Source organism: Drosophila novamexicana, unplaced genomic scaffold (assembly GCF_003285875.2).
Source record: "Drosophila novamexicana strain 15010-1031.04,08,12 unplaced genomic scaffold, DnovRS2.1 tig00001059-arrow-arrow-pilon, whole genome shotgun sequence".
Lineage (NCBI taxonomy): Eukaryota > Metazoa > Arthropoda > Insecta > Diptera > Drosophilidae > Drosophila > Drosophila novamexicana.
Window position 1 is genome coordinate 1,480,326 of NW_020824837.1, and position 25,789 is coordinate 1,506,114.

The 25,789-nt window shown below is 43.3% G+C and overlaps 1 protein-coding gene across 1 annotated transcript; it reads right to left on the bottom strand.

Moving 5' to 3' along the window:
- Nucleotides 1–23,128: 23,128 nt before the first annotated feature.
- LOC115765993 lies at nucleotides 23,129–24,163 on the bottom strand. Its single transcript, XM_030709760.1, has one exon. The coding sequence runs from the start codon at nucleotides 24,052–24,054 to the stop codon at nucleotides 23,623–23,625; it is 432 nt and encodes a 143-aa protein (XP_030565620.1). The 5' UTR covers nucleotides 24,055–24,163; the 3' UTR covers nucleotides 23,129–23,622.
- Between the last annotated feature and the right edge of the window lie 1,626 nt (nucleotides 24,164–25,789).

A 25,789-nucleotide genomic window follows, 5' to 3' on the forward strand; every position in this document is an offset into this window, starting at 1 on the left:
GACAGCAACTTGTGCAGGTTGCTGCCGTTGTTGCTGGCGTTTATTAAGCTGCTTCTAAGCCGTTCGAGTTGCATTTGTGGAGTTGTCATGCGTAGCATACGTAACAGTAAATGCTCAGACTGAAAGGGGTAGCTCAAGGTGTGAGGGTGCTGCAATTGCTGCGACTATTGCTGCTGCTGCTGCTGCTGCTCTTGCTGCTGCTGCTGACTGACTGACATGTTAATTAGTCGCTTACATGACAGCAGTTTGTTGGCCCAGGCTTAAAGTCTGGACTACAGGCAGCGCATTCAGTTTGTTATTCATTATTCAAATGTTAATTTCACAATAACAGCAGCTACAGCAGCAACAGTTGCAGCCGCCAAAATGTTGAGTAATTTTAATTGAGCAATTTGCGTGAATTTGATTTATTTTCGCAGCGACTCGTGGCTGAATAAAATGAAAAATAATATAAATAAAATTTTAACGTTCACAATTCCGGTTCGATATTTCATTTGCAAATAAATGAAGCAAAGCGTAGCAGTTCTTTATGCTAAACAATAACAACAGCAACACAACAGCAACAATTGCCGCTGCTCCCTTGTGTTGCACGGTTTTGCAATCTTGGCCAGAAATTTGCAATGTTCAACTTAACAAGCTCGCCGCGTGCAAATGATGCTATTAAAGTGGCATTTAAAATTTAAGTTGCACTTAAGTCGCGCCTCTCGCTCTCGCTCTCACCCTCGATCATTCACACAATTTTCTCCCTCACTCACTCACTCACTTTTGAGTCGAAGCCATTTCTTCTGCAACAAGAAAATAAAATAAAAATAGAAAAAAAAACCACAACAATCAGCACAAAAGAACAACAATGGCAGCAGCAGCAACCGACACGACTTTCGGCCTGCCTTTTGCATATGTATGAAGAGGCATCTAATCTGCACGACGCGCTGTCTATGTGTGTGTACTGGTATGTGTGTGTGTATGTTTTGTTGTTGTTGTGTGCTGGTATGTGTGGAGTCGTATAAGCATCTAAGATGCCGCTTGCGATGCACGTTGGCCGCTTAGATCGTCACCATTGCTGGCAGCGCCCCGATGTTGCTGCTAGACTAACAACAGCAGCAACAACAACAGCATCAATAGCCACAGCAGCAGCAACAGTCGCACTTTTGCCATTTGGCTAAACTGTCGACTGTTTTGCTTTTCACCCGAAATAAGAAAAAACTGCAAATAATCAACAGCAACAGTTGCAGCAGCAGCAGCAGCAATTGTTGCTGGCAACAAACAGCAACAGCAGCAACTTCAATTGGCCAACTCAAATGTGTTACGGTCACAAATGCTTAACTTTTACTAATGCTTTTTTTCTTGTTGTGTTTTTGTAGCAATTGCAACTCCTTCACGCCTTTATCGCCTAGCACAAGTTGTTGCTGTGCTTGCTGATGTTGCTGTTGTTGTTGCTGCTGCGCGTACGATTTCATAGATAAACATTCTATTTGGCAATTAATTGGCGTTTTGTTAGTTTGCCAGTTGAATTTGTATAAATGTTTTTTGTGTGTGGTTGTTGTTGTTGCTGTTGTTGCTTGTCGACCCGCGCACGATATTGAAATGCAGGCAGCAACAAGTTGCAACTGTTGCTATTGCTGGCTGCACAGACTTTTCGTGATTGTCAACAATGATTACTAGTTGACTTGCCTTGACTACAACACAACGCCCCGCACCACAACTCCCCTAGCACGCCTATACTCTCGCCTCTTCTAGCAGGCAATTAGAAAGTAAGCGCAGAACCTGCTAATTAAATTGAAGGCGGATTCTGTATTGCAGGATGTGAGACAATGCAATCAGCCCCTAGGGCTCTCCCTCCCTCTCTCTCTTTCTCTCGCGCACACACTCGATCTACCTGTGCCAGCTCACCTTTGTGCCCTCAGCAACTGCAATCGTATTTATGGCATTGGCAGTAGCCAGGCCAATTGACATTAACCCTAACAGCGACAGATGCTAAAAATGTGCAGGCCGAGAGTTGCTGCTGCTGCTGTTGCTGCCGCCGCAGTTGAGGCAACTGCCAACTGCGAGGGCAACAGCCAGTGCAACTGGCACAGATGAATTTATGTATGCAAAGCGACAGCAAATGTTGGGCAAGGGGGAGGGCGGCGGGGTTAACCGAAAGCGAGCGTCGAGCTGGCGATCGTCCGTACCGCTGACTGACAGGACAAAGGAGTTATTTTTTACAAAAGAACTAAAACAAAAAGGGACGCGACGAAGACGGCGGCTACTTCAAGTGATGCAACCACAAAGGGCAGCAGCAACAGTAGCTGCAACAGCAGCAGCAGCAGCAACACGGCAGCAACTGGACAAAAGTAAAAGTAAAAATAAGTGCGCTTGCGATTACGAGTGTATGCAAAAATGCCAGGACATAAATTATCTACGCCCAGGCGGCGGACAAAATGCTCAAGATGCAGAACCAAGACAGTCCGAGTCCAACTCCACGTCGCTGGCTGTCAATTGGGCCAAAAGCCAAGAGCAGACAAAAGCGTAGCCGAGCAGCAGCAGCAGCAGCAGCAGTTGCCGCCGCCGGCTGTCAATAACCGAATCTCGGCTCGATTTGCAGATGGACGCATTCAAGACAGACGCTGGGCAGCCAAAAGCAAAAGTGCGCCTCTGGCAAATAGACAAGGATACACAAAGAGAGAGAGAGAGAGGGAGACAGCGACAGAGAGAAAAAGAGAGCGAGACAAGGGCCCAAGAGCTTGATTAATTTATGGCCTCAGCTTTTGGGCACAGTCAAAGCCAGATTCAAGTCCAAGACCAGGTTTCATTGTGAGCAGTTTGTTGGCCTTGAATGACGACAATGTCGCTGCTGCTGTTGCTGCCGCTGCCATTTGAATCAATGCAACCAGCAGCAGCAGCAGCAGGAGGAGGTGGTGCAGGGGCTGCAGCGAGAGGTGTTTGTTGCTGGGTTTCGGGCGAAAATTTCGCGGAAAACTCTCTCAGCGCATAAGTCATGATGTGCAGCGTTTGGGCTTTGGCATTGTCTTTAGCATTTGGTTGGGAATTGGATTTGTTTGAGTTTGGGCTGGAGTTTGGGTTTGGGCTTGGGATTTGTCTTGTTTCCGCTTCTGCTTGCACGACTTTCCAGACCGGACAACAGCAACAGGCGAAACAACAACACAGCAGCACCCAAGCAAACAGCGTGATACTTTTCCAGCCGCCTCATTAGACGAGCTCCAAAAACAGTTTGTACAAACTATGGGAACACACAAAGCCCCAGCATGTAATAGATAAATAACAAGAAATTCTATCGAACCAAAATCTATTGTATTTGCTGTAAAATATCTGCAAATATCGGCCAATTGTTTTACATCTAAAAATGGTTTCGAACTTTTGATTCACCTCCTTAAAACGCCTTCTAGCTATGAAGTTTTGAGCGAATCGCACCCAGTTGCTCTAGATGTTGCTTTTGCCCAAAGAAATCACAAGCTTGAACGTCAGAGAGCTGTATACATTTTTCTTTCTGCCCTGCTCATTAGGCATGTGAATGTTTTTCGACAAATTCAAACTTGTTTCAGGCTGAGATTACATTTCTATCGGCGTTAGGATAGCTCGCTCCAAGCGATTTATCAACTAGTATACCCTATTCCCTATTGAAAAATGGGTAAATCTAATCAAATTTTACAAAAAAAAAAAATTTGATTTTTCACATTTGATTAAAAAAAAATTTTAGCTTGAATATGAACAATATGCATTATTGTCGAAATTCTACCCGTTGGGAGAGTTTTTCATATGTAAATTTATTAAAAAAAAATTATTTCTTGAAAATACAACTATAACGTCAAATTTTATACAGCAGAAATACCTTTGGAACGTGCTGAAATACTTCCAGATGGACCATTATTGTTGGTCAAAATTCATGTCAAAATGATACCCTCAAATATCCTATATAGACATAGGTCAATATTTCCCACCCCCATAACTCGGTCAAAACTCAACCGATTTTCAAAAGGTTTGGCTTTTTGTTCATGGTTTGGCCTCATTATCATTTCTGCATCCAAATCTGGCAACATAATTTTTGGTCAAAATTCATGTCAAAATGATGCCCTCAAATATCCTATATAGACATAGGTCAATATTTCCCACCCCCATAACTCGGTCAAAACTCAACCGATTTTCAAAAGGTTTGGCTTTTTGTTCATGGTTTGGCCTCATTATCATTTCTGCATCCAAATCTGGCAACATAATTTTTGGTCAAAATTCATGTCAAAATGATGCCCTCAAATATCCTATATAGACATAGGTCAATATTTCCCACCCCCATAACTCGGTCAAAACTCAACCGATTTTCAAAAGGTTTGGCTTTTTGTTCATGGTTTGGCCTCTATAACAATTCTGCATCCAAATCTGGCAACATTATTTTTGGTCAAAATTCATGTCAAAATGATACCCTCAAATATCCTATATAGACATAGGTAAATATTTCCCACCCCCATATTTCGGTCAAAACTCAACCGATTTTCATAAGGTTTGGCTTCTTGTTCATGGTTTGGCCTCTATAACAATTCTGCATCCAAATCTGGCAACATTATTTTTGGTCAAAATTCATGTCAAAATGATACCCTCAAATATCCTATATAGACATAGGTCAATATTTCCCACCCCCATAACTCGGTCAAAACTCAACCGATTTTCAAAAGGTTTGGCTTTTTGTTTATGGTTTGGCCTCATTATCAATTCTGCATCCAAATCTGGCAACATTATTTTTGGTCAAAATTCATGTCAAAATGATGCCCTCAAATATCCTATATAGACATAGGTCAATATTTCCCACCCCCATAACTCGGTCAAAACTCAACCGATTTTCAAAAGGTTTGGCTTTTTGTTCATGGTTTGACCTCTATAACAATTCTGCATCCAAATCTGGCAACATTATTTTTGGTCAAAATTCATGTCAAAATGATACCCTCAAATATCCTATATAGACATAGGTCAATATTTCATACCCCCATAACTCGGTCAAAATTCTACTGATTTTCAAAAGGTTTGGCTGTTTGTTCATGGTTTGGCCTCTATAACAATTCTGCATCCAAATCTGACAACATTATTTTTGGTCAAAATTCATGTCAAAATGATACCCTCAAATATCCTATATAGACATAGGTCAATATTTCCCACCCCCATAACTCGGTCAAAACTTAACCGATTTTCAAAAGGTTTGGCTTTTTGTTCATGGTTTGGCCTCATTATCATTTCTGCATCCAAATCTGGCAACATTATTTTTGGTCAAAATTCATGTCAAAATGATACCCTCAAATATCCTATATAGACATAGGTAAATATTTCCCACCCCCATAACTCGGTCAAAACTCAACCGATTTTCAAAAGGTTTGGCTTTTTGTTCATGGTTTGGCCTCATTATCATTTCTGCATCCAAATCTGGCAACATAATTTTTGGTCAAAATTCATGTCAAAATGATGCCCTCAAATATCCTATATAGACATAGGTCCATATTTCCCACCCCCATAACTCGGTCAAAACTCAACCGATTTTCAAAAGGTTTGGCTTTTTGTTCATGGTTTGGCCTCTATAACAATTCTGCATCCAAATCTAGCAACATTATTTTTGGTCAAAATTCATGTCAAAATGATACCCTCAAATATCCTATATAGACATAGGTCAATATTTCCCACCCCCATAACTCGGTCAAAACTCAACCGATTTTCAAAAGGTTTGGCTTTTTGTTCATGGTTTGGCCTCATTATCATTTCTGCATCCAAATCTGGCAACATAATTTTTGGTCAAAATTCATGTCAAAATGATGCCCTCAAATATCCTATATAGACATAGGTCAATATTTCCCACCCCCATAACTCGGTCAAAACTCAACCGATTTTCAAAAGGTTTGGCTTTTTGTTCATGGTTTGGCCTCTATAACAATTCTGCATCCAAATCTAGCAACATTGTTTTGGTCAAAATTCATGTCAAAATGATACCCTTAAATATCCTATATAGACATAGGTCAATATTTCACACCCCCATAACTCGGTCAAAATTCAACCGATTTTCAAAACGTTTGGCTTTTTGTTCATGGTTTGGCCTCTATAACAATTCTGCATCCAAATCTGGCAACATAATTTTTGGTCAAAATTCATGTCAAAATGATGCCCTCAAATATCCTATATAGACATAGGTCAATATTTCCCACCCCCATAACTCGGTCAAAACTCAACCGATTTTCAAAAGGTTTGGCTTTTTGTTCATGGTTTGGCCTCATTATCATTTCTGCATCCAAATCTGGCAACATAATTTTTGGTCAAAATTCATGTCAAAATGATGCCCTCAAATATCCTATATAGACATAGGTCAATATTTCCCACCCCCATAACTCGGTCAAAACTCAACCGATTTTCAAAAGGTTTGGCTTTTTGTTCATGGTTTGGCCTCTATAACAATTCTGCATCCAAATCTGGCAACATAATTTTTGGTCAAAATTCATGTCAAAATGATGCCCTCAAATATCCTATATAGACATAGGTCAATATTTCCCACCCCCATAACTCGGTCAAAATTCAACCGATTTTCAAAAGGTTTGGCTTTTTGTTCATGGTTTGGCCTCTATAACAATTCTGCATCCAAATCTAGCAACATTATTTTTGGTCAAAATTCATGTCAAAATGATACCCTCAAATATCCTATATAGACATAGGTCAATATTTCACACCCCCATAACTCGGTCAAAATTCAACCGATTTTCAAAAGGTTTGGCTTTTTGTTCATGGTTTGGCCTCTTAATCAATTTGACAACTGAATCTGGAATGTTTATTTTTGGTCAAAATTCGTGTAAGCATGGTACCCTCAAATATCATATATAGCGATTGGTCAATATTTCCCACCCCATAACTCGGTCAAATCTTATCAGATTTTCATGATGTTTAGTTTTTTCTTCATGGTTTGGCCTCTCAATAAATCTAGTATTTAAATCTGGTAACTTTTTTTTTTGTCAAAATTCATGTGCAAATGGTACCCTCAAATATCTTATATAGACAAGGGTCTAGATTTCTTAACCCCATAACTTTGTCAAAACTCAGCCAATTTTTAACTCCTGGTCGCCCTCTTCCCAACTATATAACACTTGCTTGGTGCGATAAACATCGCTACATCCATTCATCGACGTTAGCTTAGCTATTTTTTACCCTCCCCGAATCCGACGCAAGACACGAAAAGTTCAATGTTAACAAGAAATAAGTCGTCTGCGTGCTGGGTCTCTAATTTCCTGGCTCTGTTCCACATTTAAATTCCAAAACCAAAAAATCCGCGCCCAAATCCACATTCAATGGACTAAATTGAGAAATTGAAGCCTAATCAGATAAAAGAGCGTGCGACTCAAGCGCAAGCAACAACAGCAACAACTGAGGCAACAAACTATACCAAAAAGAAAAAAAAAATTGATTAAATATGAAACACGCAAACGAACCACCTGCATCCCCTGTCTTGCCTCCATACAAATCTTTAGCCGCATCGCAACGCAATCGCCTTTGCGCTTGCCTCTGCACACCTTGCTGCGGCTCCTCCTTCCTAGCTGTGCCTCATTCTTGGGGCTGGTCGCAACGTTTGAAAAATTGAAAAATAAATTGAATTCATAAAAAGATTTATTAAATAAAGCCGGCAATTTTGGCAACGGCGACGGCAACGGCGGCGGCGGCGGGCAGCAAATCCGAAGCTTATCGCAAGCTCAAAATCACACGATCTGTGGCTGCCTTTTTGGGCTACAACAGAGGGGAGCAGCTGCAGCTAGCTGCAACATTGCGTTGCATGTTGTCGCCGGGTATCGCTTTTCAATGGGCGGGCGGGCGGTTGGTGGGCCATGCCAAGGTTAAACATCAATTAAATAACGTAAAGTGGCAGCGCCAGTGGCAGCAACATCAAATCTAACGCCTGCAATATGCTGTGACTTTGTCACCAACTGTTGCCAGTTGCAATCGCTGCTGTTGCTGCTGCTGCTGTTGCTGCCTGCTGCCAGTTGGCAATTGCAATTGCTGCCTGCGCTCGGTTCATTTGCATAAAACAAATTTGGTATTAAATGCTAGGCCCGGCGATAAGATCATTTAACATGCATTCAGTGCATTCGCCGCTGGCGAGCTGTGAGAAAAATTGGTAAAAGCAGAGTAGCTGCTGCCACTGGCCCGCCTCCTTGCCACCGCGACTCTTACCGCCCCTCTGGGCGGTCGGCTAGTTAATCTGCCAAAAACAATGATAAGGCAACTGGCTAACCAATTGGACACATTACAAACGTTGCCGTTAGTCCAGTTGCAGTTAACGGCATATTATGAAACAAGTCAAGAATGCGCTGAATGTCAACGCAAGCACGACTCGTAGATACCCCGTAGGCAAGTGCAGAGTGTACTAAGACACATTCCTGCTAAGTTTATATGCAGCAATGCAAAAACATTGTTATCGATAATTAATTAATTATTTTAATTTATCGATATTAGAGAGTATATCGATAGTCGAAAGAATATATTTATTGAATATTATTTACTTTATATATATTAAACGAAATTAAACTAAAAAGTTGGATAACAACAACAGCTTTCGCTTGTTTGTTAGTTAGTTTTTTAGTTAGACATTTAATAGATAGCCGATTGCTTGCATCATTAATACGATTAATATCGATATCGAACGTATGATTTCAATGGAAATACAATACTTGTTTGTTTGTGAACTGTATTTGTATCTTGCACTTGCATGGATAAACATGTCTCTTCAATTTCGGCCTAGCCCGCATTTTGACATGATTTAAGAATAAAATTCGATATTTTCTCTCTGAGATTAATCAAAAACATTTATGTATATATACTTTATGGTCCCGCAGCTTAGCATGCTATCTGTTAACCACCTTTCTAGGGTATCTAAACGATGCCAAGTTAAGTTTCATTCATGGCACAAATCAAATGCCACAGTGGCAACGGGAACGGGACTGCCCGGTAGTTACCCGCGGCACACCCTCCCTTTTGGGGCTGGCTCATCAGCAACAATTGTCGAAGTTTGTTTGCATAATCTTGGCCCTAATGAAACCATGGCCATGAAACCGAAGCAGTCATGGATATGCCTCGGATATGCCCAGAATATGGCAGCGATTGCCAATGGCTAGCCAGCAACAGTTGCTGCTGCTGTTGCCTCGTCGTGATTCTACAATTTCTTCATTTTATTTATTTAAGCATTGCGAACATTTTTTCCTGTCTGCTGCGATTCTAGTGCCGTTGCTAGACCCCTCAACCATCTCCTGCCCCTGCCTATGCTTCTGCCTTGGCTTGTTAAGCATGCCCTCTCTCTCTCTCTCTCGCTCTCCTTTTCTCTCTGATTCTCTCTTTCGCTCTATCTGTCGCTCTGCATGAAGCGGCAGGCGCATTTCCCATTTGCAGATGCACTGCTAGAGATTTGCATTATTAGAAATGCGCGAGAGTAGGGGGCAGTGAAGAGGGTGTTGAAGGGGGCGCAGCATTGGGAAATTAGCCAGAAATTGTCCATGCACTGTGGGGCGCAACTGCAGCTGCAACGTGCTGTTGGTCAGTGGGCTGCCAAACATAACATGCAACACTTGCCCGTTGCCAGTTGCCGGTTGCCAGTTGCCGGTTGCAAGTTGCAGCAACAAGCACCGCCTCCATTTCTCTGCACGTCCCTCCACGCACCAAATTGAACCTGACCCCAAGAAGAAGACGACAACAACGCAACGCGCGAAATGCGAAACGCCGCCGCTGCAGCAGCAACAGCAGCTCCAGCTACAGCTCCAGCTCCAAGTCAATGGCCAATGGCCATTGGTAGCCACATTTGACCCCGCCGGTAGTCAAGCGGTTTCGAGGGCAGCTGTTTCAGTGTGGTCCCCCCCCCCCCCCCCCCCTACTCCAGCGCCAGAGGTTAATACACTTGCCTCATGTTTAATCCTAAATGGCATTAAAATATTTTTAATAAAACATTTGTATACCCTGGACTTGTAAGACAGAGGGTTCTTCAACTGATGCAAGTGAAAGATCAGCTCGGATCAGCTCTTAGGGAATCTCTTTCGATAAAAGTTGCAACTGCTTACAGGCATTCGACACACAGCTTACTAGAGACCTAAGTGTAACCTAACCTTACCTCACCTAATGTCCTTTTCTAGTCGAGCCGAAACTAACCTAACTAAATCTAAATTAACCTAACTTAACGATTCCTAACCTAAACCTTACATAACCCAAACTAATCGGACTGAACCCTAGCTTGCCTAAATCAAATTTTAAACTTCTCTGAAGCCTTTAGTGGGAATAAACTTGCTTTATAATTAACATTTACATTTTACATATTATTTATATAACTCTGCCAGGGTATTTTAAGTACGGCGACCCACTTGAAGATATTCCTGTTTGTATTTGACTTTGATTTCGGCAATGGACCTGAAGTTGCGGCTTATCTAGGTATATTACAACTATTCGGTAGTACACTGTACTACAAGTCATTAAATATAGCTGAAGACACGTTCAGATCTTTAACAGAACTTCGATCTATGAGAGTTAAACATAATTTTTTGTAATTCCCAAGCAGTTCAAGAAGAAATGAGATTTGTGACTCTTACAACATTGTTCTAAAGGGCCGTGTTCGCGACTTTAGCCACATTTTTCAGAGCTGTTAAGTAAACTGTGTAGAAATGTTGGGTAGCTCAGTGTAGGCGCAGAATTCGCCAAAGTAGACAAATTGCATAAAGCAAGCGTGGAAAATTTGAAGAAAATTTGCAGAGCTTGTTGAATGAGTGGAAAAGGAGGACACGGGGGTTGCGCTGGTTAGATAGAGCGGACAGCAAACGCACACACACACACACACACACACTGGCACAGTTAGACGCCCACTTAGTACGGTAATTTCAAAAACGTGCTTCTTTGATGAGATATAATCTCGATTGTTGTTGTTGCCTCCCAGTCTCAGAGATTAAGTGCAGCAGTCAGAGTTAGGCGCAGGCATCAAGCATCAGGCAGATCAAGCTTCGACAACGTCAACCCCCCCTCAGAGAGGGGCGAGCCATACGTTGGCCTTATGACGTCGTCAGTCGCTCATCACTCGCAGCTCTTTTGGTTAATGGCAAATGGAATATCTACATTAGGAGCTGGGGCGGCACAGGCGGGCGCACAATTGCCAGACGTAACAGCCATTAGAGAAAGCCACCGGCGTGGTAATTAATTAGACCTCCGCAATGGCATCCACAGTCTATAGTCTGAAGTCTGAAGCACACCAACTGGCAGCCGGTTGTTGCTATCGCTGTGCTCTGGTCTGGCCGCCGACAATTGCCTTAACCTCTGTGCCAGGTTCTCAGGATCGGGCACCGTTACAGTGGGCCACCTACTCGCAGCATAGCCAAACGATACGCGAATACCAAGGCTCAGGCTTAGACTCCAGCCCCGGCTCCGGCTCCGGCACAGGTGACTGGGCTGCACTTTCGCTCGAGTTGCAATTGGAAAGCAACAGACAGGCATATGTATGCAGCAGGCAGGCCGGAGGATCAGCTTAGCTTTGCTGCATGCGGCTCGTGCTTCATCGCAGATTCAGTTTGGATTCAGCTAATCATCGTGCCTCATCAGCAGCAGCAGCAGAAACTTAGAGAGTGGCGGCTATAGCAGGCGTCGCTGCTGTGGGTGACTGTGCATGTGTCTGTTGTATGTGTGTGTATGTCTCTAATAGGTAGTCCACCTGGTCACCTGGTCACCTGTTGGCTGGACAACAGGCCATTTGAGGCCAGCCTAAACTCATTTAAGAAAAAGCAAGCACAGCAAAAATGTTGATTTATTTGTTATTCCCAAAGGGATAATATTTTTATTTATATATTATATTCTATTTATATTTCATACCCTTTCTTATATACATATACAAGAAGGATTTTGGTAAATATGCACAAATATGGAGTGCATTTGTGTTATTTTTGTGTAAATTTAAACAATACACAAAGCAATATATTCATGCATTCCAAATTTATTAAGTGTTTGATTCACAAATCAAATTGCTTAATATTTTTAAATAAATAATTTGATCACAAGCTGCTTGCAGCAGGGCTTAGCTGAAGTATCGGAATAATGTGTGTAGCATAGTGTAGCCAAATGAAACACTCAAAATGCAATGCAATTTTTGGGTACACTGTGGACAGCGACCTTTGATTTATCGTTATTTTCATTTAAAAGGCAAACGACAAAAATCAACAAGCAGCAAAGAGAAAACGCAGCACACAAAACGAGAAACTGCAACAGCAGTCACAACAACTACAACAACAACGAAAGGTACAACAAGAACAAAAAGAGCAGAAGCAACAACAACAACAACAAATCGATGTCCCATCGCGCGTTTTAATGACAACGACCAAGGCATTTCAACGGCAGCAGCAGCAGCAGCCACAAAAAACTTCTATAAATTAACAATATATATATATATATATATAAATCGCACACATATATATATATTTATATATATATAACTTTATAGACACAAAAAATCAACAAGCAGCTAACCAAAAAGGATGCCCGGGGGCCAGTTGTAAGTGAGCCACTGGGCGATGACTTCAAAAACGAGCGACGACAACAGCAACAACAACGTCGACGACGACAACAACGACAGCAACAGCAGCAACATTGATCGCGAATCGCATATCGAGGACAGACCTTCTGCCCCCCCTCCCCCTATACCCGAGTGCCTGGCTATGGCTGTGGCGACCCGTAACAGAATTCGTATTCAATTAAAAAGCGTTTATGCTGCAATTGCTGAGATGCGGCTGCAGGCAGCGGTAGGACGCGACGGGGTTCAAGGACCCACGGGGCGTATGAGTGTTGCATAGTTTTCGAAAATTCAATTTGCGAGCAAGCCAGCTGAACTAGTTTTGCGAATGCCAGCAACAACAGCAACATCAACAACAACAACAGCAGCAGCAGCAACAGCAGCAACATCCTCGTTGCGGCCAGTTTTGGCCTGTGGCCGAGCGCGTCTTAAATAAGTTATTATCATTGCTCGCTTTAATTGCTGTAATTGAAAGTGAAAATGTTTGCCTTTTGATTTGTGCCACAGCAAAAATGTGTCTAGGTGTCAGTTGAGGCACGTTGCAGCCGCGTTTGCCACAATGCCACACAAGAGTGTGTAGCTCGCCTCGCCTCGCCCGCCTGTCTAAGTGGGTCGTCGTTTGTTTGTTTGTTTGCCTGTGGCTCAAGGACACCAGCGTGCAGCAGGCCCAAACAGCTTGCCACATGCGGAGACAATGTTGCCATCAATAAAAACTTGTAAAATTGATTACAGCCATATGCACAAAAAATGCATATATATATATATATATATTGCTGTTATTGCTTTTGGTCATTTGAAATGCATTTTTGCAGTTGAACTGGGGCTTCTATATCAAAGTCGTGCGCTGTCAAGTAATGAAGTTGCCAGATCAACAAAAACCCACAAACAACGGGCAGCAGCCGCAGCAGCAGCAGCACAAAAAGCTGTCCACACAAAACAGCAGGCAGCAGCAGCAACAGCAGCAACAGCAGCAACTGGCAACAGGCAGCAGCTTCTCCTGGCGCTGCGGTCTACCTGTTGTGCCTGTGCCTTGGCAAATCGTGCAGACGATATCAGTGATCAACATGTTGCCATGGCCACCACCAGGAGCACTGGAAGACCACAGTACAGCCGCAACCCTTTGTGCAGCTGCACCAGCAACAGCATCAGCAGCAGCAACAGTTGCGGCAGCAGAACAGAACATTCGACAACAATTGCAATTGCTACCGATTTTTATTATTTGCCGCTGTGACTGACAAATCTTGTGTGCAGCTTCCGCCCTACACCCCACCAGCTGCTGGTGCCGTTGCTGTTACAGTTGCTGCTGCTACTTTTTTGGCATTCTGCTCTGTTCCTAATTACAAGCGACGGCAACGGCGATGATATGCCGCTTTTGATGGCCGCGCTCTCCACCCGAAAAACGCGTTCCCAGCTAATTTAGACACCTCGCATGCCAGAGCCTGTTGCTGCTGCTGTTGTTGCTGTTGCACTCATTAAACAGCCGCAGCAATTGCTGATCTCTCAAAGTGTTGAGGGACAGTGGGGCAATGCAACAATTATGGCGACAGACGCGCGGAATTTGCAACGCTTGTAAGCGGCTGGCCAAAGGCTTCGGGCAACAGCGGCCACAGCGGCAACAATTGCTGCTGCCGCTGACCTTCGTGTTGCCGGCGTCGCCAAAAGGAAAGCAACAAAAAAAATAAAATAAAATTAAAGACGAGCGCTAGAAACGAAACAAACAAAACGAGCGACAATTATCTCTGCCTGCTGCTGCTGTTGCTGTTGCTGCTGTTGTTGTTGTTGGCGCTGTTGCTGCTGGGCACTTATTTAAATTGCAGCAATGTAACATTGTTGCTGCCGTTGCTGCTGCTGCTCCCTCAGCAATGACAACAGCAACAACATCAGCCAACAAATTTTGGTTGCATGCCACACACGTCAGCGTCGCGGCCAATGCCAAATGCTATGTTGCTATTGTTGCCGCCGCAGCCCATCAGCAACATGTCCAGCATTTTATATTAGACCTAACTAAATGAGCTCTACAAATTATATAAAGGCTTAGTCGTTGTCTAGTTGAACTAATGTTGTATCTGTACTTCAATATTTCTCTCTACATTTGTGTCCACATTCTCATCTCTTCTTTTTCAATCGGACTACTTATTTTTATGTCTTCCCTCGATTCATATGGGTATTTCTGTAATTTTCCCTCTATCTGTTGTCTAAATATCTCTCAAATTGTCTCTCTCTCCTGCTTCCTATTTCTATCTGTCTCCTGTTGTCTCCATCATTGCCTCTTTCTGTTTTCCTTTCTTTCTCCTGTTTATTTTCGAAGTTTTTCTCTATGCGACTTTGATCATGTTGTCTCTCTCATTTCCGATTCTTCTCTCTCACTTTTTGTATCTCTCTTTGAGTCAGTTGCCTTAGTTCTTTTATATCCTTCTCATTCCCTCTTTCTACCTGTAGCTCTCTCACTCTTACTGTTTCTCTCGTACTCTCTTTCTCTATCTCACTCTCTCTTTCTATCTTTTTGCATCCCCTTCTCGATTTCTGTCTTTCTTTTTCTCTTTCTGTCGCTCTCAGTCTTTCTCTATATCCCTCTACCTTTCTTTCGTTCTCTTTCTCTCTTTATTTCTTTATCTGAGTTCCTTTCCTCTTCATTCTGCCCCTCTTCCATGTTCTTTTTTTCCCTATTTCCCTTCATATCTTACCCTGTCTCTCTCTCTTTCTATATTCTTGATCCATAGTCGATCTGATTCTTTGGGTAATATATCTATCAGTTATATGTATATTTCTATTATGCCTGTGTGTCTTACTCGTCCTCTCTATTTCTCTTTGTCTTTTTCTGGCAATACGCTTCAAATAATTATTATTAACACCAAAAGCGGCAAAAAGTCGCCACCGCTGCTGTTGCTATTGCTGCTATTTCTGCTGTTGTTGCTGTTGTTGTGTCCAGGCCGCGCAGAGCAATCAATCAAAATGCGCTCCAGATCCGGAGCTGATGCGTAGATTTATATCAGCGCCTTGACGATGTGTCAGCGACTGTTGTTGCCACCGCCGCTGATGCTGCTGCTGTTGCTGTTGCACCGATTTGGCTGCCGCGGGTTGCTGTTTGGGATTTGCTGACAGCGAAGACGCCGCTTAAATGCAGGAGTCTCAGTCTGAGCCAGAGTCTGAGTCTGAGTCTGAGTCGCTGCCACTGCCGATTATGAGATGATTGCTTAAGATGACAACGAGCAGGCTGAGAGGCAGTCAAAACCTGGAGCTGGGCTGAGTCAGTGGCTCTGAACTGTGGCCCAGTGAGCTGTGCGCACACGAATGTGAATGGCATCAAGGAATGGACACACGAATCGAGCCACGAGGAATGCCCCAGCGAGTGGCAGCAATAAAAATGACGTTCCAGATTATTGCGCACAGACAGCAGCAGCAACAACAGCAACAGCAACAACAGCAGGAACAGCAACAGCAGCAACTAGCATGCAGCCAGCTAAAGGACAAGGCGCGAGTTGTGGCAACGGCTCGGGCTGTTGGGGGCGTGGCGGGGCACAGTCATGGACATGAGCGACGACACATGAACGTGTTCTGAAGCTGATGATGCTTACGCGCTTTTCAAGTTCCACACATAGTTGCTGTCATTATTAAAGACATTTTCAACTACATTCTAGTAGGTACTTAATTTCGCTACAAGCAGAGGAAAAAAAAACAACGACAACAACAGGAGCCAAGAGGGTGCAAGAGGAATGCCACACCACACGCACAACAACAGCAACAGCAACAATTGCTGGTGTGACTTGAAGGGTGGGCAAAGGCTGTCCGGCTCTGTTGATTTGTTAGCTAAGGCCCCAAAATCCTTTTGGGCAACAGCAGCAGCAGCAGCAGCAGCAATACGTGAATGTTGCTGGCGAAATAAAAAAAAGAGAGAGAAAAAAATTGATGAGTTAATTAACGCGCATCGCCAACATTCCGGGCGACTAATAACCAAGTTGTAGATGACCACAACGATGGAGCTGCAGCTGAAGATGATGATGATGATGAGGACGACTCAGCAATTGCCACATTTATGAGCAACAGCCGCAGCAGCAGCAACAACGCTGTCGAACTGGCACTTCAAAATGTCAGTTGTTTATCATCATCAGCAGCAGCAACAGCAGCAACAGCAGCGGCAGCAACATGATGATGAGCAACTGTTGCTGCCGCGTGTAGCTAAAAGTATCATGGCTGCAATGTGACTGCAATGCGTTCTTTAATTGAGTTTTGCGTTGCATTTTGTGCAACTGCAACTGCAACAGACTGTTTATGGCCATGTTGCTGGCGTACAAACAGCAACAGTCAGAGCAGCAGCAGCAGCAACGTGGCATATTATCACACAACCATTAAATATGATGAAGACTGCCGAGACAAGCACACTACCCAGACCCCCTGCAAGACCCCGTGCCCCACCCCAACCCACACATGCGCACACAGCTTGTCCATCAGTTGCTGCTGCTGCTAAGTTTGCTTCTTCTGCTGCTGCTGTCGTCAACTTTACGCATTTATGACGCGTTTTCTCATCGCTGGCGAGAATCTAGACAAAAGGCGAACAACCGCAGGCCTTGCAGCTCCCTGGGGCCATTACGCATACTTTTGTGATTTTGGTCTCTTTGGCGCTCTCCAACATTTGAGGGCATGGCGGGGGAGGAGGAGGAGCTAGCAGCTTGCAGCTTGCACTCTAGTTGCGGCTCGAGATCATTATCAATGATCTGGTGGCCATCGGCAATGCTATTGCCATTGCCAATGGCATTCCCACTGCTCCCAGTGTCTGTCCCGATGTCTCTCTGTCTCTCTCTTGACTGACACAATGCCTCGGCCAGAGGCAGTGGCAGGAGGCTCGGCACAGTGGTACAAAATGCAGCGGTATCATTGACTATGGGCGCGTATTGAGCAATGCGCTGATTGATTGCTTTGTTGTAAATATTTCTTAGCTGTTGCTGCTGTAGCTGTTGTTGCTGCTGTTGTTGTTGCTGTTGCTGCCACGCTGGCAATTTATTGGCTGTTCGTGTAGGCTTCCACGGCACAGGATGATTAAAACGCTTTTGTGTAAATTATTAGCTGCAAATTCTCAGTTCAAAGTCATTTGCTGCGCTGGCGTTGTTGTTGCTGCTGCTGCTGATGTTGCTGCTGTTGTTGTCGCTCATAATTCTCGCCTTGAGGTTTGCCACAGGTTTCCTTTCATCATCGTCGTCGTCGTCGTGGTCTCATCATCAATTGCGTTTCGGTGTGAAAATGATGTATGTTACACTGCGGTTGGTTTCGCATTGCAGCTCGAACCTGAGCCTGAACCTGAGCCTGAACCAGAGCCTGCTGCTGCTAGAGCCAGCAATATTGGCGGCGGTCGCTTTGAGCGCGTAAACAAAAGCAACAGCAACAGCAACGGCCGCCTTGCCACTCCCCTGGCTTAGTGAACATCTAAATTTACTTAATATTTCCATTTGCTTGGTTGATAGAATTTATGCCTGAGCGCGGATTGGATAACAAGCCGAACAGCAACAGCAACAGCAGCAGCCATGACAATGACAGCATCTGCAGGCAGCATTGCCAATATTTATTGACATTTACCTTTGGCCGGAGCAACGAGAGCAACGACAAAAAAAATGCCCTCAGGATGCGGCAGCGACAGCAAACGACAAGCCAGGGCCACAGCAGCAGCACCAACAGTTGCTGCCGGGCTGGCGGGGCGCCTGTTTAACTGTCAGTTATCATTCACTCAAATGACAAAAATTGCCAGGCGAATGCGCGCTGAAACTGAACTGCAAAAGGAATGCGATTCGTTGCTGTTGCTGCTGTCTGTTGCTGCTGCAGATGCAAATGTTGCTGCTGAGTTACGAGCAGCGCTTGCGCTTAGAATGAGCGACAGACAACAAAGCGACATTTGAGACCAGGCACACAGGATGTGAGCTCTGGGTCTATAACATAACTCAGCGCGCACAATTAAAAACAACTACAACAGCAACAGCAGCAACTGTTGCAACTGCAACGCAACAGCAACAACTGTTGCTCACTCTTGCCGCAAGTTGTGCTCTTTCTCTCTCTCTCTCTCTCGCACACTTTCTCACACGCAGCGCAAATTTGAAATGAAATATTTTCGATGCTGCTGTCAACGCGAGTTCTGTTGACAACACATTAGCAACTGTTGCTGGCAACAGCAGCAGCAACATGTTGTTGCCACTGGACAGCGGACGTTGCGCATGCGCCGCACGATTTGCAATTTGCAGCTAATTGAACGCGTGCACTGCCACAGTTTGTACCTGAGATTTCTCTCTCCTTCTCTCTCTGTGTGCGTCTGTCTCACGCTTCCCCCGCTCCGACAAATGGGAAAAAGACACATAGAAAAAACAAATGCGACTTGAAACTGGACTTGAAATTGGTTTTGAATTCAATGAATTTCGACAGCGACTCAGCGGCCAACTCCAGAATTGCCAGCAACACAACCTGACCAACAACCAGTTTACAATTGCTGTTGTTGCTGTTGCTGCTGCTGGTGACAACGACAACAGCCCAAACAGTGGGAGGCTATGTGTGAATTAGAGCGTTCGAGCCAGCACTAGCCATAAATAGCTATAGAACTAAATGCGCGACAGCCATCGACAATCATCATAATAAGATATCGTATGATATAATCTATCTATTTCATATAACAATAACTTTATACATACAGATTTTTGTCCTGCTGTTTTGTTGTACTGAAATTAACTTTAATATTATGATTCTCATAACATTTAAACAGCGCTGGCTATTAAGATAGTACTTTATCCGTAAAGGAGTCGGGGGTTACGAATCCTGTTGCTCATTGTTCAGCGAAGTAAGAGAACTTATCTGCCTAACGCTACCAAATCTTGTAGAGACAGACTTGACAATTCTATTCTCCCACAGTTTAAGAACCAAAGTTCACGAGTTCGCTAGGTCTCCTTGTTGTAGGCAACCGCATTATAATAGATATCGTATTATAATTATAATTCCCAAATAGTTTAAACGTACGCCTACTTCTCTTGAAGCTCGTAAGCGAAAGGTAAAGCTACCTAATATGTAGTTTTTTCAAAAATTATTAAGAGTTAAGTGCCGAATCGGAAGGGGAGGAATAGAAGCGGCGAAATTTAATTTAGAATAGCCGAACTTTGCATAACTTCACTCGAGAAATAAAAGAAAATTAAGGAGGAGAGAGAGTTTAAAGAGATATAGCTAAGAATTATAAGCCTTAATACAGATAATATTGGAATAATGTGATCATAAGAGGTGAAATTAAGTTTAGGTAAGATAAATGCACCTTATTTTTCTCAAGATGACGATAAACAAATCGAGGGTGAGGGATAGCAAAAGAGAGATTTAAAAATTGTAAGCCTTGAAAGCGGAGTCGGCAAAGAAAATAATCTTTTCTTATATGCAGAATTCTTGATTTAGATAAGACTATAATTTCTATAGAAAGACTTTACTTTATAGAGATTCAAACTGACACAGAAATAGAAACGTTGCAAATAAAAAAAAATGTATGTAAATTTGAGAAATATGAATATAATCTAAACTTAATTAAAATGTTTGTATTAAACGTAAACCTTTTATGATCTTAGTGAAAATTATGAGTCTCGCTCTTTCTTAATCCCTCTCTCTCTCTCTCTCCTTAATTTGTTTTTTCTTCTTTCCTATTCGTCCGATGTTGCTTCTGTTTTCAGTTTGTGTTTTGATTTCGGCGTGCAGCTCTGTTGAGCCTCGTATTCCCAGCGCAGTGTCCATTTCAAGGTGCATGCAGCATGTTGCACTTGAGTGGGAGGGGAGCTGCTCATTATTATTGTTGTTGCTGCTGCTGCCGCAGTTGCTGCTGCTGCTGACTGTGGCCAAAAAAACAATCTGCAATATGTTTATGCATTTCTTGCGGTCGCTTTGGCGGCATTGGCTGACTTTGGCTACGACAATGGCGCTTTTGCCCGGCCACTGGAATGTGGCTCCATTAAATTGTGAGCCTAATACACGATTTGCTGGCTGCATTTGTTATTGTTGTTGTTGTAGCTACTGCTCTTGCTGCTACTGCTGCCGTTTTGTTTGTTGTCGCGCTGCATTAGCAATTTAATTGATTTGTAGGCAACAATTTGTCTGGCACCACAAGCCTTCGTATCTCAGCAGCCAGCAATCTGGCTCGTTGGCCTCCATTCGCCTGGCAGCAGGTTTTCAGTTTGTGTGTCATAAAATTTATAAATGCATAACATAGAACACATCAAGATCGCCCAGATCTCAGAGTCGGGGGTGTTTCATATCGCATGCTAAATCAAAAGACTTGCGACACAAACTTGGCAACATGGCGGCCCAACACGTAGCACAGCACACAAAAACAACAGAAGAGCAAAATGAAGAAAGGAGCTAAACGATAGTCGAATGGGAAATACCCTAACAGAGATACATGTGTGAGTGCCATAGAGAGAAAGAGAAAGAGAGAGAGAGAGAGAGAGAGAGAGAGAGAGAGAGAATTTATGTTTGAGCTTTAAAAAAATATATTTTTATCTATAGACACACAGACTATCACAAATTTAATTATTTAAATATATATATATATTAAGTTAGCCCAATCGACAGCTAAGTTCAGGGAGACAGACGACACAGATATTATTTATATTTACACATTTTATATGCATATTATTTTCTGACAAGTTTATGCCATACTTTAAGAGACAAAATCGAAATACCCCATTGTTGAGGCATAACAAGAAAGAGAAGAGTCCGCATACCGAAAGAGATGGCAACAGGTGGCAAGAACAAGAGCAGCCCTTTGGGTTTGGCTTGTTTGTTTTCCACATCGTTGGCTGCTCGCTGTTGCTGTTGTTGCTGCTGTTGCTGTTGTTGCTGCTGTTGCTGTTGTTGCTGCTGTTGCTGTTGTTGCTGCTGTTGCCCTGTTGGTTATTAGCAGCATTCAGCAGCTACACCCATTTAATTAGAGGCCTCTGCTGCTGCTGCTGCTTCACACAGCTGTCGCCCAGCAACCGCAACAACAACAACAACAACATTGGCAACTGCTGCGTCACTTAGCAGCCGGAACCGGCGGCCATTTTCAATAATGTTTGCATCATCCTGGCGCAAACGAGTGTCTGCAAGCTTCCCCGTTGGGCAGCAGCTTACCTTGGGCTTAAGCAAAGTCTACGATGGCTGTCAGAGCCAAAAACCAAAATCTAAAACTGGTTTATGGTTAATGGTTCGAGCGAAGAACCGAACCGATTTGTGGAGCAAGAAAAGCGAACCACATACAAAATTGTTTAAAACAAAAGCTTTTAAAGGCGACTCAGCTTAAGCCAAAACCTGGATTCACAGATGTGAAAAGCTCGACTCACGAACTGAAATTAAAGGCATGGAGTTCATTTGAACCGAATCACTGACCATATTTTTTGTTCATTTGCAGCCCTGGTTCGAGCCAATGCCTGCTCTTTGCATTCGCGTCGTGTTCTTAATCAAGTTCTTATTGAATAATTTATATTTAGTTTAAATATTTCTATTCGTTAGATATTTTAATGCTTCAATGATTCGTCAAATATTTTAATGCTTCGGTTCAGATTTGGTGAAAATGGTTCAAGGAGCGGTTCATAGCAAGAAGAACATTGGAATTCTGATAAAGAAACCATTAAGTACACCCACAATTACTTTTTATAAATTTAGTTTGATTCAAGTTCATTTTGCAAAGAGATTCAAAAGAACCAATTGTTTTCTCAAAAGTTGATTTGGTTCACGTTTAGATTTAACTTTTTATAGAAAAGTTTTCGGCTTAAGTTTTATTTTATAGTATAGAGAAAAATTGGAGTGCAGTATTGCTTTTTCCTTTCAAGTTTCCCGTCTAAGTTCCTATCTAACTCTGCCTCTACCCTGAGCTTTCATCGCATTAGCAGCAGTTTTTCAGCTGTTGACCACTGTTAGCTGCTCCCACTGTATGATTTATGCAGCAGGCAGTTATAGAAAGGTCGCTTCTTGTTTCTAGTATGCGACACCTGCGGCCCAGGCCAGGCCAGGCCAGGCCAGGCCAGGCTCCACAAACAGGTCGCTTTTGGAGCTCTTGTTACCAGACACCTCACGGATAACTTAATTAGGTTTTTCTGTCGAAAAGCGGCGCGAAAGGCAGCTAATGCGTTGCCACGCCCCTCTCCTGATGACCCAGTCAGCGAGAGAAAGAGAGAAGGTAAGAGAGGGAGAGGGCGAGATAGAGGAAGACGGCGAGAGAGAGAGTGAGGGATCAGCTTCTATATTAATGGGCGTCCCGCATAAATTTACACTGTTATATATATTTTTTGGGTTGCCCTGATGAAATCCCAGCTCAGCTGCAGCTCTCTTCCTCTCACTCTCGCGATCTCTTTCTCTGGCTTTGTAGCCTTAATTAGAGGCTTTCTTTGTGTTGTTTACAAATTGCCCACCATTTGTCTTGGTCAGTTTAATGTGCGTCTTCCCAACTTCATTAGCCTGGCCAAAAAAAGTTCTGGGAATGCGGCAAAGCAGCTCCTCTGGCCAGATTTACAGTTGGACACGCAACGCCCACGCCCCGACTGCTAAAGGCGCCTTCTGTGCTACAAATTTAGCTAGATGTTAGACTACTATACACAGTGTGTCTCTATTATCGAACTGTTTTCATAAATGAACCGCTTTCCATGCTGATAAATTCCAAATAAATCCAAAAGAGCATATTGCCTTTGTGACTTGAAATTTGGAACATATAATCGCGTCAGAAAGTGTGCAAAATATATTTAACATAATTAATTTATGTAATTCAAAATTTAACTTATCCTAGAACACGCACAAAATTGTCGAAAACTTTTATCAAAAATTGTACTTGAAATTTTCATGGCAGCTAGATTGTTAGAAACAGTTGACAATTTGCAAAATTGTAACCAAAATAGAAAAGATGTCAGACGTACATTTTGTGATGACATTAAAAAGGCATTAAAATGTGTCAAATTATGAATACAAGCATTAAATTTGGACTTCACGTGTAAATTAATTGTTAAGAGTTTTCACTGTACTGTCATTCTTAGTGGTTGTCCGCCCTGGCGAGCTTTCACTGTGTGTATATATAGCATCTTAGACCTAAACTTAAACCAAGTTTTACGGCGGGTTTCTTGCAGTCATGCCTCTGCGCTGCTCGGCTGTGCGGCTGCGGCTGCAGCTGCGGCGCGCAGACGTTTCAGCTCCTGCTGATGCTGCAGCGTTATCTCCAGAAATTTCAAATACTCAACATCCACTTGATCCACATCCTCATTGAACGCATCCCATTCCAAGTGCTCGTTCGGCTGCAGCTCCTGCTCTTCGTATGCCTCGTCCTCCTCCTCCTCTCCCTCGCTGAAGCTCTCGTCTTGCGCCGGCTCCATTTGTCCACGACAGACGCTGTGCACCTGCGCCTGATGCCACTGCAGCAGCGTCTTGTACGTGCTCCTCCAGATCTCGGCGGGCAGCCTAGGCGCGCCCACAGCAGCTGCGGCTGCGGCCGCCCCTTGTTTGTGTCGCTGATGTTTGCGTTTGCGCTGCTTACGTCGCTTCTTCTGCCTGCCCATTTCCATAGCTTTTCCTCTCCTTTTTACTTGGATATGTTATTTATTATGTGCTTCGCATTATTTTGTTTATTATTTTGTCGTTTTGCGCTGCATTTGTTGTCTATCGAAATTTAGTGCTTATCGTCACCATGTTGCCAGATGTCTGACAGACAACAGCTGTGCGTGACAGCGTTGCCAGCTGGGCAGCGCAGGTTAAACTTAACGAGAAGTGACACACAGATGGCGCTAGCCATGCCTTTTTTACATCAAACGACCGTTGAATTTTTCAAATAATTTTCTGTGTACAGTGTTCACTCGCGAACAATAACTTTTGCTTTGCCTGTTGTGACTAATACTCCCCGAAGTTTCTATATTTTTCGGTAGTCATATTAAGTATTATCTATATTGTGAATTTAAGAACTTTTTCCCTTATATTTAAAATCGGTTTCTTCTTTATCCTTAAACACTTTTAAGAGTTGCTCTGATTTCTGGGCAATACTTTTTTTAGAAATTTTCAGAAAAATAGGATGCGTAGGAAATTCATCTAAAACCTGAGGTCACCTAATCAATTGTATGCCCCATTATGGGAATTTTAATAAATACCTGTCGATGGTATAAATCTTTTCTACTATTAATAATCGAAACCAAGGATCGGAGTCACTATAAAAAGTTTTGCAACACTATTTTTCAAATGTTAAAATGTTATCAACTATGAACAATCGAAATCAACGAATGGAGCCCCTTTGGAACCTTTTGCAATACTATTGTACAGGTTATATGGGCAGGTTGACCATTTTGACGAACCCCTTTGCCAGCTGAGCAGCTTGCTCGGCCGACTGACTTCAATTTTGAAGCCGAAGGCCTGCGCGGAAAGGCAAAGATTGTTGTGCTGTTCTTTTAAATTCAAATCCTCAGCCCTCGGCCGTGCTCTGTGACTGGCCTGCGCTGGGCTCGAAGGAGTTGCGACTGCGTTCGTAGTTTTGGCCTGGGATTAGGGCGGATCAATTTGCTTGTGGTGCGAATGCAAATTGGCCAGCGGTATGATTTAAATGAGGCTCAGCACAAGCGTTCCAACAAAAGGCGGAAGCGGCCGATTGAGTGCATCCTGCTGTGTGCACTCGGCCGGCCGGAACAACAAATGTCCTTTTTTTTTTGCTCCTGCGACCGTCGTTCTGGATGAGCTTTGCTTCGCCGGGCGCAGGTCGACCGCACGGCAACATGCTATAAAGGAAAATTAGGTTTACACCTACTTTTCCAATATGCTCATAAAACAATTTAGAGATTTACAAGGGATCAACTTATATGTGGTCCAGCATAGAGTTTCTCTTTCCCTCTCTCTCCCTCTCCCTCTCGTTGCCTGCCTTCCGCTCTATATTTCTGTGAGTTTGAGGGTGTGGGTGTGTGTGTTTGTGTGTGGCAAGGCGCGTGGACGCGGCCGTAAAAAGCAATCCTCAATCCTCCTCAACTACTCACACGAGCTACTCAGAGCCTTGGCACTCCACTCATGTTGACTTTGGCAGCTTGTGGGCGGTGTGGGGCGAGCTTTTTCATTTTCGATGAAGTAATATGCGCTGATAATATGAGAAAAATATCCTGCGGCCAGGATTTGCACGCACTTATTCCCTTTTAATGGACTCCGCCTGATATTTTGGGCCAATTTTTTCTGCGCATATTTTTTGCATATTTTTATCACATATATTTGCCAGCTCCGGCGGATAATGCCCCACTTTTTTTTCTCGTTTTTTTTTTTTTCGTTAGCGAT

What these genes read in the sequence shown, in the direction of transcription:
- LOC115765993 (XM_030709760.1), bottom strand. Translation starts at nt 24,054, where the DNA reads ATGGAAATGGGCAGGCAGAAGAAGCGACGTAAGCAGCGCAAACGCAAA.